This window comes from Ipomoea triloba, chromosome 6 (genome assembly GCF_003576645.1).
Source record: "Ipomoea triloba cultivar NCNSP0323 chromosome 6, ASM357664v1".
NCBI classification, from domain to species: domain Eukaryota; kingdom Viridiplantae; phylum Streptophyta; class Magnoliopsida; order Solanales; family Convolvulaceae; genus Ipomoea; species Ipomoea triloba.
Genome location: NC_044921.1, coordinates 16,972,003 through 16,987,176, shown reverse-complemented (window position 1 = coordinate 16,987,176; position 15,174 = coordinate 16,972,003). Strand labels below are relative to the sequence as shown.

General features: G+C 40.5%; 1 protein-coding gene and 1 pseudogene across 2 annotated transcripts; both read right to left on the bottom strand.

The window, feature by feature from the left end:
- Nucleotides 1–361: 361 nt before the first annotated feature.
- LOC116022608 (protein Dr1 homolog) lies at nt 362–3,340 on the bottom strand. 2 transcript variants are annotated; one of them, XM_031263378.1, is made up of 6 exons: nt 3,127–3,340; nt 2,910–2,971; nt 2,199–2,288; nt 1,713–1,807; nt 1,179–1,247; nt 362–833 (listed from the first exon to the last, which is right to left on the bottom strand). In XM_031263378.1, the coding sequence occupies exons 2-6, from the start codon at nt 2,962–2,964 to the stop codon at nt 678–680; spliced, it is 465 nt and encodes a 154-aa protein (XP_031119238.1). In that variant the 5' UTR covers nt 2,965–2,971; nt 3,127–3,340; the 3' UTR covers nt 362–677. The 2 variants fall into 2 exon arrangements, with proteins under 2 accessions (XP_031119238.1, XP_031119237.1); XM_031263377.1 differs by having other exon boundaries at nt 2,910–2,984; nt 3,127–3,334.
- Nucleotides 3,341–4,524: 1,184 nt separating this feature from the next.
- Nucleotides 4,525–6,935, bottom strand: LOC116022567 (annotated as a pseudogene).
- Between the last annotated feature and the right edge of the window lie 8,239 nt (nt 6,936–15,174).

The following is a 15,174-nucleotide window of genomic DNA, read 5'->3' as shown; positions in this document are numbered from 1 at the left end:
TCATGTACAAAATCAATATTCTTAAGGTACAAAATTACATAGCAAACAAAAAATACATAACACATAACACAAGACACAAGAACGAATAGCACAAAACACAACAACGAATGTTATATAGTATTGATTTAAATCAATACTTCTTCCAAATACTACCTCTTAGACAAATACCTATTGAACTAGTGAAGTAAGCACGTGCCGGGCAAGATATAAATCAATACTATCATAGTGGAAGGAAGTCCCCGGGTATTAATTACAAACCATCCATTTATCAAACGATACTTTTTAAAGTCTTTTTTTGTATATATCAACACTAAATGAAATATTACAAAAATTTAAAGTGTTAATAACTAAACGCACAAAATAAAACAGGTAGTAGTAATTCCATTGAACAGCCAATGTTGCAACTAACATCAACTAGATTTAGATTGATGCTTAGCTGAACTGAGTTCAGGCAAGAGGAAATACCTTTTGCACTAACACTGATACACCAAAGTTCCATGGCAAAACACTAACTACATAAACATATAGACATAAATTCATGAAGTACAAGTAAGGCCAAAAGGAGGGGCAGGCTAGCTAAGAGATTTCTGTACATGATAATGCAAGACAGAATCCTAATAACTATGAAGCAACAGATCTTGCCTAAACCTAAAGATGGAGGTACACAAGTTAGCAGTTTATTTATGTTCCGGCTCTGGGTCTGATTGTTTGGGGACCACGATGCCGTTATTCATCCTTGTCCGCGCTTCTGCAAACATCCTCTGTTGCTCAGCCAACGCTTCTTCTTCGGTCATTTCAGCTACATTGTTCCACTTCCCAGCCCTGACGGTATCCTGTACGGGAAGCACATACACCCAAAAACATATAGTCACATAACCACTGATCAACGAGTTTGAAAACTAGGATTGAACCGCTCTAACTTAGTGTTTTTTTTTAGACCACGAGGTGTCCTAAGTAGGCCCTAACAGTAAGAGGCACCTTTAAGCCCATACCATACTCAGATTAATCCTCGTTTGCACCGGACCAACACAATTAAGGGACAAAGTGCTAGCCAGATTGGTTTCTCCATACAGGAGGGGGTTCGAACTCCCGAACTCTCTTGAGGCTCTAACTTAGCTATTTAATTTGTGTTTGTATAGAAACTAAACTGAAGATAATAAGGTAATAGAAGCCAGTACCATAGTTTCAAGCCTGTGCTGTTCATATGCAGCATAAACTTCTTCAATATAATCCCCAAAGCCTAGGACCTGGTGAAGATGTATTTGAAACATGATGAGGTTGTATTCAAATTAGATTTAAATCATTTCTAGAAGCAAAACTGCAAAAGTCAAAATTTAGGTGACTTCAAAATCTTTCGGAATAGTTAAAACTTTGCTCAGGAAAATGGACTGGCCTCTACAACTCAAATTGGTGTCCCGTGCAATACAATATTCATGCAGTTCAAGCCATCCACTTTAAGTAACAATAATAAAATGAAATATACATACTAACATTGAGAATAGAAGACCACAACTATGGCATGACTTAGAAAATTTAAACCAAAAGCAGACTTTTTGCATGAAGAATGTTTATAACATTAGACACTAAGAAAGGCACTGGTCGTAATCTACTGTCAGCAGTCTACAATATGACATTGAAATAAAATAACAAGCAAGGTTATCACACAGCTAATAAACCAACAATGTCTAAAAACCAAAGGATCAGTCAATTACCTCAAGGGCCTTGAGCACATGCTCAGGAGCAATTGTTCGTCTCTCTTCTTTATTACAAACTTCATTTGATTCTGATGATATTAGATTAATAAATTCTGCAAGAGAATAAACAAATTAGAATTTCTAAGACGCAAGGAAATCATTATTTATCGTACAAAAATAAATATCCAAAAAAAGTAAGATTGCAATTTTAAGCTTATGTTTATCATCGGAGTGTAAAAAGATTCCAAGTTGCTTTATAAGCAAAAACTAATTAAGTTTGAAAACCTACATAATGTATCAACAAGTTTCGGAGGATAAGTATATAACAGTATTATAGATGTGTTTCATGAGCACTTGTGAAGATCTACAAAAAGCTATTACAAGACACAACCAAGGTATTCGAAGAATGTGAAGTCAAAAAACATGTCATTTTACAGTTGAACAGATATCTTATTAGGGATCAGGAGATCAATGAGCCACACACACCAGCAAAAGACTACCCACCTACACAACATTCAATTAACAGATCCTGAGCATCTCGGGCAACACGAACATCTGGTGGTAGCATCTCTTTAATAATTTTTGTCATAGTTGCTGCAAGTAAATCAAGGGATTAGTCAAGTAAGACCATTAGTAATGAAACCAATATGTTTAAAGTCTAATTAGATCAGAAATACGAAAATGTTAAATCAACTTCAACCTTTTGTACAGTTATCATAGCATTTGCCTTTCTAAAGATCAAAATTAGTAAATTGTACAAAAAGTAAATTTCAACTTCAACACAAATACCTCAATCATCAAAGACAGTGAATTTACTCAAGTCCAAGGGGTACACAGTATTCTGAGCTACACAAAAAGAGGCCTCATGTAATTTGGTTCACAGTATTTTGAGCTCTCATTATATTTTGATTAGAGGTGATATATATATATCCATGTCGAGTATCTCTATCAACATCCAACACTATAGCTGATTTTACTTGCAATAATAATAATTACAAAATAAATAAACACAAATCAGCCAGCATGTACTTGATTTTTCAAAACATCCATTAGCTCAAATTTTAACAAAAATAAGCTTCACTGGGAAAAATTAGGAAAAGAAAATATCTTTGCAGAATAATTCAACCATAAAAATCCTTGTGGCAAAACCATGAATCAACTACAGCAGCACCAACAAATCGATAATTCAAGACACAAAACTGGAAAAATAAAAACCTTTGGGAAGCGAAGCATCTTCTTTCGATTTACCAACGATGTCCATCGATTCCATCTTATCCCTTGAAAAAAAATCTGATTCAGAATCAAATCAACAAAGATTTACAATTACAGAAGCGAAGAAATCAACGGATTAGCAGATCTAAACACCAGCGCAAGGATAAGAAATGAGAAAAACTTACTAAAACCAAAGAAAAATCAAGATCAAATAATTTACCTTACAAAAACGAGAAGATCGGACAGGAGAAGGGACAAAATTAAAAATCCGGCAAAGGCTCGGCCGATTAGAGGAGAAGTAGCAGTGGTTGCCGGTGGTGGTGAATATAGAGAGCAGAGGAATTGCGATTAGGGCAAAATTTCCTCAAAGGAGCGTAGAAGGACGGATTTACCACGCGCTGCAGGTAAGAAGTGTGGGGCGGGCATGAGGTACTGATAAAAATCTAACGGTTGGTTATTGGGACGTGATACCACGCGGAGAGTGCAAGCGTGAAGTCGGGGGCAACCGGAATACAATTTCACTATTTATATATGGAGTAGTTTCCGAGCAAATTATTACGGGAAAATAATTATTTTGGTTGGTCAAATGTTTTGTACTTGTCAATTTAGTTTCTAATGGACTATTTGGTAGTATCTAGTTGTAATTTAATTAGAACATAACTCTTTAACCACCTGAATTAGTTTGGTTGGAAGGAATTACAATTTCACCAAATTATAATTCTCTTATTTTGTTGAATTGCAATTCATACCCTTAATTATTATTAATATTTCTCGTTACCCTTGATTATTATTGTATTATTATTACACAAGGATATTTTAGTCTTTATATCGCTTCTTCTCTTCTCATTCCTAATAATTCAATTATTTCCTATCAAACAATGTAATTTAAATTTCTACTTTATTCTTTCATTCCTTCCAACCAAACACCCTGTAATTTTTAATTTAATCAAATTGATCCTCCAATTGTTTTAAATTAAATCTCCTAGTCACTGTTTTGGTAATTAACGGGCTGACTAACGGAATAGTGACTAGGGGACATTAACAAAATTTAAAATAATTGGAGGGTCAATTCGACCAAATTGAAAATTAAAGGATTAAATTAACAATTGCAAAACAATTAAAGCATCTCATTATTTAAATTTTTAAGTATAAATCTAATACTCCATCTATCTCATTTTATCCATCATACTTACTATTCATTCATTGTTCAAATCAATTTTTGTTTTTTTTATTTATTTTCTTTAATATTTTTTAATTATTTTGAAATTTTGTGTTTGAGCTAGAGGCTAGCGCTTGTCTTAACCCACCTAGTAGAGAATTGCTACAAAGCACATCGCCCTTGAAGGTGGAAACTGAGCTTTGTCCTCATTCCCATTCATATAACCCTATTCTAGAATTCCTTGAATAAAGCCTTGAAAGGCAGCTACACTACAACTATTGGATCAAACAGAGTAGACGACGGATATAATTTTTCACTTTTTGCCACCAATATCCTTTCTTCTTTTTGAATCTCCAATCCCAAGGGAGTCCCCACACTTTAGCCGGAGAGAGTATTTGGAATGACGTTAATCACGGTAGCAGTCAAATGTTGCTATAAAATTGACCCTTACTGAACCAGTGAGCTTAACACGTGCGGGCACGAATATCCTTTCTCACATAAGGAGGGGGAGGGGGAATAATAAAAGAAGTCTTAGTTCGTCCAACAAGAAAAGCCAGTATGTGCAATGTATACACAAAAAGAGAATGTCTACTAAAAAGCTCTATAAATCTGTGGCATATGTGCTCAAAAAGCACATTACATGCCCTGACTAATTAAAATCAATATCCCCTTGAACTTCTAGATTGATAAAGTTCCAAACTCCTCCTGCCTTCCTGTACTAATCTTTGAACAGTGGCATCTTGCATCAAGTGCGATTGCTTCATAGACCACTCGAAAACTATAAACGCGTCCTCCTCCGCTAGCTGCTCACATTCGGGGATGCTCATTGCGATGTAACACAACAAGATTATGGAAGGGATTTGAACCATTTGCTCCCCAAAGTAAATGTGTGGGATTATGGACTTTGTGCCCCCTTCTTGAATTATCGACTTGTTGTGATTGACATGGAGGAAGTTGTCGTTGCAGGCGAACTTGTTTAGCGCGATGGCTGCCTCGCTAATCACCTCGGGTTCCCTGTCCTCGAGGAGGGGTACTAACAGGCCCTAATGTTGGGGATGAGGAGGTCTGAGTCGGCTTTCTCGATGATTTTCAAGAACTGATCCACCACGGCCTTGGCAGCCGGGGCGTTTGGCTTGAAAGCAGAGCGGTGCAAGTCTGAGTGCTGCTCGACCACGGGTGTGATCTCCATTAGCGCCATGGCGGAGTAGTATTGGACGTCATCAGCTCCCTTCTCGAGCAAAATCGAGAAGCACAGAAGGGCTCTAGACTCTGTGACAAAGCTGTAGACTGTGAAATTGTGCCGCAGAGATAACTGAGAGCTCGGGCCGACATGGCTTTCATCTCGGCTTTCGTTTCAAGGTCTTCGTACTCCCTGCCCTTAATGCTCGAGCCTGCAAACGCAACCTGGCGCTGCCTCGCTATCTTGGCGCTGTTCGGGTTATTGGCCCTTTTTGGGTTATTGGCCTTGGCCTTGGCAACAACTTCATTAGGCAGATTACCCTGTGGGGCTAAATTAGATGATTTCATGGCCAATGTGTCTGTCACCACATTGTGTATTTGTTTCCCTATTCCATTACTCAACGGGTGAGGAATATTGGATTCGGATTCTTGTGCATTAGGATTCGAATTGGACATCACAACTTTGTGAATAGACATCTGGTGTTTGGTAGGGATGGTGTATTTGCTGTGTTCTTGAATGGTTTCAAAGGCGAGATGGCTAACTAGTAAGTGGATAGTGTTGGTTTGGGCAAAATGGTCTTGGCATTTAGGGTAACTAGCCGCTAATTCGGCTATAGCCCAGGCCACCACGACCTGAACTTCATATGCCCTTCTTTGAGAATTTTCGCAAACACCTGGCAGACACCCGCATTCCCGATGTGTTCTACGCTCTCCGGATCGCGGCCGAGCAGCCCTACCGCTCTCGACGCGTTCTCTTGCCCTTCCAATCGCCCATCTTTCGCGAGCTTCAAGAGCTACGACACGTCGCCTTTGATTAATTTTTCGTACCGATCGTTGTCGCGGGCTAGAGAAACCAAGGAAGCCGCCGCGTCGGCGCGCTCCTCCAAGGATCCAGAGCACAGGATCGCGATTTGCTCCCAAATCAGGCAGAGGATCGGCTCGTTGGCGCCGATCGGAGGCAGGCCGAGGTACTCGTCGTCGCGGTCGTCCGCCGGCGTGGACACGCGTAGCAGCCACGACACATCACCGATCGAATTCTCGAGCTGGACGGTGGTTTTCCGGAACGCAGCGGCGGGGATGATGGTGAACACCTTGCTCAACCCGCTCGCGCGGCACTTCAAGATCAGCCCTAGCGCCTTATCGAGAACTTGCTCCGCATCCTCAATTATCCGGCGCGTAGGCCACTCGTACAAATCGCCGCTCGCACGCGCCGCCTGCCGGAGAAGCGCCGCCAGCTTCTCCGTTTTCACTTTGATCTCATAATAGTCCTGCCGGAAGGAGCTGACGCCGTCGACGTTTTTCGTCACGAGGTCCGCCAGTTGTATAGGCTTCGCTAGGATTTGTTTCACGATGTCCGCCATGAAAATAGCGAACCGTTAATTTACAGAAACACAGGAAAAAGTAGGGGAAATAAAGGAGAAAAAGAGTCACATTGTTGTTTATGTTGGAAATGGGAAGACTTGGTTCATGCGGCATGCAAAACGGTGGTGGCGGTTCACGACGGGAGAGGTGGCTGCCGGTGATTGAGTGTTTGGGTTTTGGCCATGGCATGGCCAAACGTAATTGTTGAAAGTAAACGAGTAGTCATATCAACCAATCGTTTAACCTTGATTATAGGACGTGCGTTTAATTTGGTTCCCCTATGCATACACACATACAATGCATATGTATATACACTCATATTTAATCTCTCTCTCTTCCTCTCCCTCTAAATGGTGTCAAATATCAAATAGGCTGATAGGCGGCAATTTATATCGTGGTCCACAATGCACTATCGATTCTGGTCGAATACATAGAATTTGACTTCATAATGTATAGACATTTTCATAATATACAGAATTCATATTCATAATACACAGAATGTGACTTTATAATGTATAGAATTCATGTTCATAATGTACAGGATTCATGTTTATAATACACAGAATTTGACTTTATAATGTATAGAATTCATGTTCATAATGTACAAGATTCATGTTCATAATACATATACATATAATTGTAGACACTGATCCAATAGACAGAATTTGATTTCATAATGCACATAATTTATGTTCATAATACACATACACATAAACACAGTATAATGAAAATGAATACACATAATTCATGTTTATTATATCGTGTATATGTGTATGTGTATTATGAACATGAATTATGTACATTATGAAGTCAAATTATGTGTATTGGATCAGGGTCCACGACATAACGATTGCTAATAGGCAAGTTGGCCAGATATCAGTCTAATTGTTATTTGAATTGGATTAGTTAATCGAGTTAGAATATGAGTCTGGTTGTGTTGGGTCAAACAATAAAACTCTTAGCACGACCTTGCTCATAACCCAAAAGTTTAAAACTTTTTTTTGAACACAAGATAAATTCATTTCCATTGATAAAATATTACACAAGATAAGATAGATTAGAAAATCACTCCATACAATCTGATGTATAAACGGACTAACTAAGAGCATCTACATCAATGCTTATTTGGGAGATCATAGTACAGTGTATGCATAGTTGGAGGGGAGAGAAATGAGGAAAGAGAAAAAAAAAGGTTGCTCTGCAAAAATGGGGAGATTGGAACAGTAATTTCGTCTACGAAATTCGAAGCCAGTTGCAGCCACGAACTAGCGCGCCCGCTGGGCGCGTCAGGCGCGCCTGACAAAGTCTGATTTTTTATTTTTTCAATTTTTTTTTGTTTTTTTTTCCATATCTCCCCATTTTCTCTTTCCTAATCACACTTACAAAAACTCATCAATTACCGCGAAAAAGCTCCATTGATAAGGATGCTCTAATAATCATATGAGCTGTTCGGATCGTAAATCACTTAACGAAAGATAAACTTACATGAGAGAAAACGCCACTAAGTTTTTGATATCTCTAAGATTAAGATGAAAATAAGAAGCTCCACTTACTAAGTACAAGTCTTGACCTACTAGTAGAGAGTTTGATTTAGCAAAATATTCTCTAACCGCCACAGCTTCAGCTTCCCTTTGTGAGAGATTCCTCTCCACTGAACTCCTTTAGCTGTAATGAAAGCTTTATTTTCATCTCTAAGAACATATCCAACTTCCACTGTTAACAAAAACAGAACAACAACAACACCCACCAAAAGGTATAGAGGAAAACTCATCTTGTGACAAAGACAAGAACAAGAAATATCATAGAAATAACAGAACAACGTGGAATAACAAAAACAATAACAATGACCGAGTTGGCTTTGGAAACCTCAAAGTCACTAATAGACTTTCCACACTCCACACCACTTTCCACAGCCACTCAAGCTTTACAAGGGAGAAGTGGGAGGCAGCCTGCACCATTGGCAAACTCCAAAGCAAAACCAAAGTCATTAAGGACTTTTGTATGGATTTTAAAGCCACAAAAAATGAAAAGAAATATTAAAGGACAAAGAGGCCACGCCGACAGAAATACATGGCCACCGGGCAGACTACAAACTACACCTGAGAAGCACAAACAAGAGAGAATGGAGAGAGAAAACTTAAAAGAAAAAAAGTAAAGGAAAAAATAAAAGGGGTTAGGGAACCTGTTCGGATTTGGTGAGACTCTCCAGAGGGCGACCAAGGACACCATCAACTCAAAGCTCCATCAGAGTTTCGGCTAGAGGCTGACGATAATGCACCGAAAAATCATCGAAAGAAGAATTTCTAAAAAGAAGAGAGTTTTTTAATTTTTAAATTTCTTAGTTTAGACATTTATCATGGTCAATTAAATATGAATTGGACTAGATTGGACTAAACAATAAAAATTTCAGTTTAACCCACAACCCCCAAAAAGAAAAAAACTTTTTTCTTCTATTTCTTTTGTTCAAAGTCATTACATTTATCAATATCAAACTAAATATGAGTTGAACTAGGCCGAGTCACACAATAAAAATCTCATCCCAACCGCACTCAGCTCACATCTCAAAACAATAAATTTTTTTCTTCAATTTCTTTAATTTAGAATTATAATATTTATAATTTATGTATTTATTTTTATTATAATAAGCTAGAATTCAAAAATCATTTGTTTACATTTTTGTTATAATTATTAATAATTTTTATAACTGTTATAAATTTTAATTTAATATAAATAATAGTAATCATTATTAAATAATTAATATTTTATAAGAAATAAGTTAGTGATAGATTTATTTTTATTTTTTAAAAAATAACCAAACGAAAAAAAAACAATTTTCTGACTTTCAGCCAAACAGAAAAAGATTAGTTTCTAACTTTCAACGAAATACTAGAAAATGAAAATATTTTCAGTCTATTGAACCTGTTGGGGAGCCGGTGACCAAATTGCCCTTCATAGCAATTTTATGTATTAATATCTTCCTTAATCAGCGTTAGTACATTAGGATGATTTGATCACAACCTTGGATTGTCTAATTTCAATTACCTAAATGAGTTAATTCCATTTTTGGTTCTAGATTTATAGGTGACAATCCACTTTTAGTCATTTTTATTAGAACATCCTTATTTAGTCCTGGCATTATTGTGGCATGACCATTTTTGGTCGTCTGTCAACAAAATCGTTGAAATGTCTTTAAATACAATGACATTTAGATCTTTTTTTATACAAAATATGTTGACCCACTATATGTTTTTTTTTAAAAAAAATCCATAATTAATGACCGAAATATCCTTGTATTTAACGACATTTAAACTGTTTTGTTGATACAAGACAAAAAATGATCATGTCACAATAATACTAGAACCAAAAGTAAATTTTCTAATAAAAAAGGATTAAAAGTGGAATGTCCCCTATAAATTTAGGACAAAAAATGTAATTAACTTTTACCCAAATTATACCACAATTCTTATTTGGGGAATGCTTCCCATGGTAGCTGGATCCTAAATTACCATCACTGTTGGCCTAGATTGTCTAACAAAAATACTAAAAAAATTATTCAAATATTGAATTATAAATAATTTGTGTCAAGTTTAAACCATACTACGAGAAAGTAATAAACAGTGATTTTTTTTTTTTGATAAATAAAGAGGGGTTAACCCAAAGGACGGCTACTGAGAACTACTATCACCCCGATCACGGGGAATCCAACGCTGAGAACAAGCCCCAATTTTATCCGCACGTATCAAATCTCTCAGGTCATTCGGAGCCTCATTCACCAAAAGATAACCCCTGGATAGACCTAGAGCTCGCTTGGCTAAAGTGTCAGCCAGCCTATTTTGCTCCCGGTATATGTGCTCGAAGCGAATCTCCTCAAAAATAGTCGCCGCCGCATGACATCTGTGGACAATATTTCCAAGATTCCCAAGTGATTGTTCACGATTGCGCATCTTTTCAATAATGATCATAGAATCACTCTCGACAATTAACTTTCGAACCCCCAAAGTCTCCAACATACGAAGACCCTGTAGCACTCCCCAAGCCTCGGCTTCATCACTTGAGCAGCAACCTATCGTGTACATGAAACCGCAGACCCAATCGCTATTATGGTCCCGCAACGCACCCCCGCAACCCGCCAAACCACTCGTGGGAGAACAGCTACCATCAACGCTGAGCTTGAACCAGCTCATCTGCGGTTTTCTCCAAGCGACAGGGTCTGGGTCATTTGTATCGCATACACTCCCGGAACAGACTGCTTCGCGAAAGTAGTAGCAATCTCAAGATCTTTCTGGACAATCCAGTTAACTTTCTGGCGTAGGGGAACTGTCCGGCCACTGAAAATAGCGTCATTGCGCCAACGCCATATCCACCAAATCCTATTCGCAAATTTCTCTGGCCATTCCGCATCTAGCCCAACTCTACTGTCACCTCGAATATTAGCCAGCAACCAATCGTCCCAGGTTAAGCGTCTTAGGAGGCCTCGAACGTGTGGACTCAAAGCTGCATGCCACATTCCTCTTGCTTCCCAACAGCTGCGGAAAAGGTGCTCACAGTCCTCCGTTTGTCCTGCGCAAAAACCACAACAAATATCAGATGTGAGTCGCCTCCGACCTCTTTCAGCATTAGTCATAATACGATCATGTTTAACAAGCCAGAGAAAAAAGCAAATCCTATTAGGGACTTTCAGTCACCAAATAGTCCGCCAATCGGTCGGTTTCCCGATTGGTGTAGAAGGAGCAATAGCATCATAAGCCGAAGAAATCGAGAAAGCGCCACTCGATTCATGAGACCATCCAATCCCATCAGCCGCTGTAACATCATTTAACAAAACTATGCCAGCAAGCTTCTGCAAAACATCAGCAGGAAGGAGCTCCTGAAGGGACTCCCATTTCCAGCCCACTTCTTCTTCCCAATATTCATGAACGTACGCATAAAGCGCAGGGAGACTCAGAGGAGTCCTCAAATAACGACGAAGAGGATATTGACCCATCCATTTGTCCATCCAAAAACGCGTAGAACGCCCGCTGCGGACTACCGAGTCATGCCTGCTTCTAGGTACGGTGTAGCTGCCACAATACCTCGCCACGCATTAGAAACCTTCGCAGCTCTCCCATTCCTATATTTACACGATAGAGACCGAACCCATAGGCTATCTTTTTCTTGCTGTAAACGCCACCCTAGTTTCACCATAAAAGCCATATACATTTCCTGAAGCTTGCGAATACCCAGACCACCGACCTCTTTCGAACTAGCGACAGTCTCCCACCGAACAAGGCTCAGGCGATTACTACAATGATCCAGGCCATCACTACCCCAAATAAAACGCCTTATGCTTTTTTCCACTGCTTGACAAATACCTTTAGGCAGCACTGTTGATTGCATTGTATACGCCGGAATAGCATTGAGCACTGCCTTGGCTAGAGTAGCCCGACCCGCAACGGAAAGAGTCTTAGCTTTCCACCCCTCAAGTCGACCATTAACTCTCTCCAGAAGTGCACTATAGGAGCTGCACGTAACCCGCCCATGAATAGATGGCACTCCAAGATAATTCCCTAAATCCTCAATTTGTTCGATTTGGAGCCTGTTCGCAATATCGATGGCAAGGGTAGGATCCGTGTTCTTAGAGAACAAAATTTTGGATTTCGCGAAGCTAATTTTCTGGCCCGAAGCACTACAAAAACGATGTAGGCAGTCCTGAATAATATTAACTTGATCTACAGAAGCTTCCGCAAAAAGAACCATATCATCTGCAAAACACAGATGAGACAAGGTCGGGCTATCAGGAGTGAAATTGATTCCTTTCTAATCCCTTGAAACTACTCGAAGCGTGATCATCTGACTAAGCTTCTCCATACAGAGAATGAAAATGGCTGGGGACATGGCATCTCCTTGACGGATACCCCTCTCAGGACGAAACTGGGGCAACTGATCGCCGTTCCAAATGACAGACAGGCGTGAGGACTCGATGCAGTTCATAATAATCCGAATCCATTTGGAATCAAAACCAACTTCCATGATGGTATGTTTGATAAAATCCCAAGACAAACGATCATAGGCCTTTTCAAAATCAAGCTTTATGGCCATGAGTCCGGTGGAACCTCTCTTAGTCCGCATAGTATGCAGCACTTCCTGATAGACAAGGATATTATCCGAAATTTGTCGGCCTGAGACAAACGAGCTCTGATATGGCCCAACCACCTTTGGAAGAACACGTTTCAACCGGTTCGTGATAGTTTTTGTGATCACTTTGTAACTAACATTACAAAGACTTATGGGACGAAACTGAGCAATAGTCTCCGGAGAACGAACTTTAGGAATAAGAACGAGCAAAGTGTCGTTAATGCCTTCGGGCAGAACACCGCTGTCAACAGCATCTCGAACAAGGTCATAAAGATTGTCCCCCACAACATCTCACATGCGTTGATAAAAGCCTGCATGTAATCCGTCAGGGCCCGGAGCCTTAAAAGGTGCCATGTCAGAAAGAGCGCTGTGTACCTCATCCTTAGTAATAGCCACGCCAAATTCCCCCCACTCACATTGCGAGACAGGCAGGAAGGTGCCATCCACAACAATGGCCCTCTGGCTGGCCGTATCAGAAGAAAACAGAGTAGCATAATAATTTCGGACATGATCCTGAAGGAGATCCTTATCCACGATCCAATCCCCACCATCAAGACGAAGACTAGAAACCTTGTTGCGCGAATTCCGAATTACAGCAGTAGCATGATAATATTTAGTATTCCTATCGCCTGAAACAATCCAATCCTCCCGAGAACGCTGAACAACAGTAGCTCTTCCTGGTAAAGGATTTCTTGATACTCCGCATTAAGTTTCTTTTCCAATTTAAAGAGTCCGCCATGGAAATTAAGTGCGAGACGGCGCTACACCCCACCAAGACGCGCTAAGACTATTTTCTTCCGTTGATTAATATTTCCAAAAACATGTTTATTCCAGTTCATCAGCGCGGCAGTGACGAGGGGTACATTATTCTGAAAAGAATAATCCTTGCTCCAAGACTCGACCACCACCTGTTGTAATCGGTTATCTGTCAACCACGCAGCTTGAAAACGAAAAGGAGCCCGTCTACGATTCATCGCCTGCCCATACATACAGATAAGTAAAGGGGCATGGTCCGATGAGATCCTAGGAAGATGGGTAACTGCTGCGTCGGGAAAGAGATGTCTCCACTGCGTGTTACACAGAGCCCGATCCAGACGTGCCCCCTTAACTTGTGCCGATGAATTGCCTTTAACCCAAGTATGCTTAGGGCCACAGAAACCCATATCAATAAGCCCTTCCGAATGGATCCAATCCGCAAACTCCGAGCTTCTCTGCACGGAGAAAGCAGTGTAATTAGAAGTCTCTTCCTGGGAAATAACCGAATTAAAATCACCTGCCACCATCCAAGGTCCCGTAAAACCCCGCCTGGACATAGTTAGCTCAGCCCACAACCTCCTACGAAGATGGTGTGTAGGACTGGCATAGACCACCGCGAAGTACCATACGTCCTGATTACCTTCCTTAACCTGCTGAATGAAAAACTGCGGATGAGTAAAAAGAACTGACACATGAATACCATCATTCCAAAAGAGCCAAATCCCCCCACTAAAACCCACGGCCTCCACCCGAACCCAATTAGTGAACCCCAGTTTCCTGCAAATAGCAGTAGCATGGGATCCCGAGACTTTAGGTTCGACAAGGCCTAAGATAGTGGGTGTATGGGTCTGGATGATATTTTTAAGAACGCGGAGGAATACTCGACCCCCCGCGCCTTGACAGTTCCAAATAATGCAATTCATGGAAACAAAACACAGAAAGAAGACAAACAGAAATGAAAAGAAAGAACAAAAAAGACAAAGCTCAAGCAGGGGCGGCTTCGGAGCCTTCCCCCCTGTGAGCGCAATCACTAGTATCCTCAATGTCCATAACAACATCGCCTTCGTCGTCGAAACCATCTGGCGGATCTCCATGGTGTTCAGGAGGCAGATTCGCGTTCACCGGCATAGCAACGTCCGTCGGCTCCCCCGTACAAACTCTAGTTGAACTAATGAAGTTGCCCCCTTGTTCCCCTCTAACTACCACATGTTCGTCCTCCTCTGCAGCTCGTCTCGAACTAGAACCCATATATCTTCTACCCGATGCAGGAGCATCTTCCGCCACCACCGTTGTAGGTACATGAGTCTCATTAGCAATCTGTTTTTCATTTGCTATAACATTAGCACGGCGGGATCTCCCTCCAAGAGCAGGCGGATTAGTAGCAAATTGAGAGTCCCTGGTTTGACGTGGTGGAACTGCATTCCCCTCTTGGCCACGATCAGCTGAATTCTCATCCGTCAAGGGTGCAAACCTAGACCTTGAGGCATTAGCATTATTAGTCATAGCAGTAGAATTACCCCTCTAGCCAGTCCGCTCCCCTGTATGCCCAGGCCCCACTGGCTGCCCAGGCCCCAGGTCCTTCCTCTCCGCAATCATCTAAGGGCCATAAGGCGCCGAGCACGGGTTGAAAAGAGTGGTCCTAGAACGAACCCCATCAGCAGAGTCACAACCACGATTCGTTCCATTCTGGACTGCCTC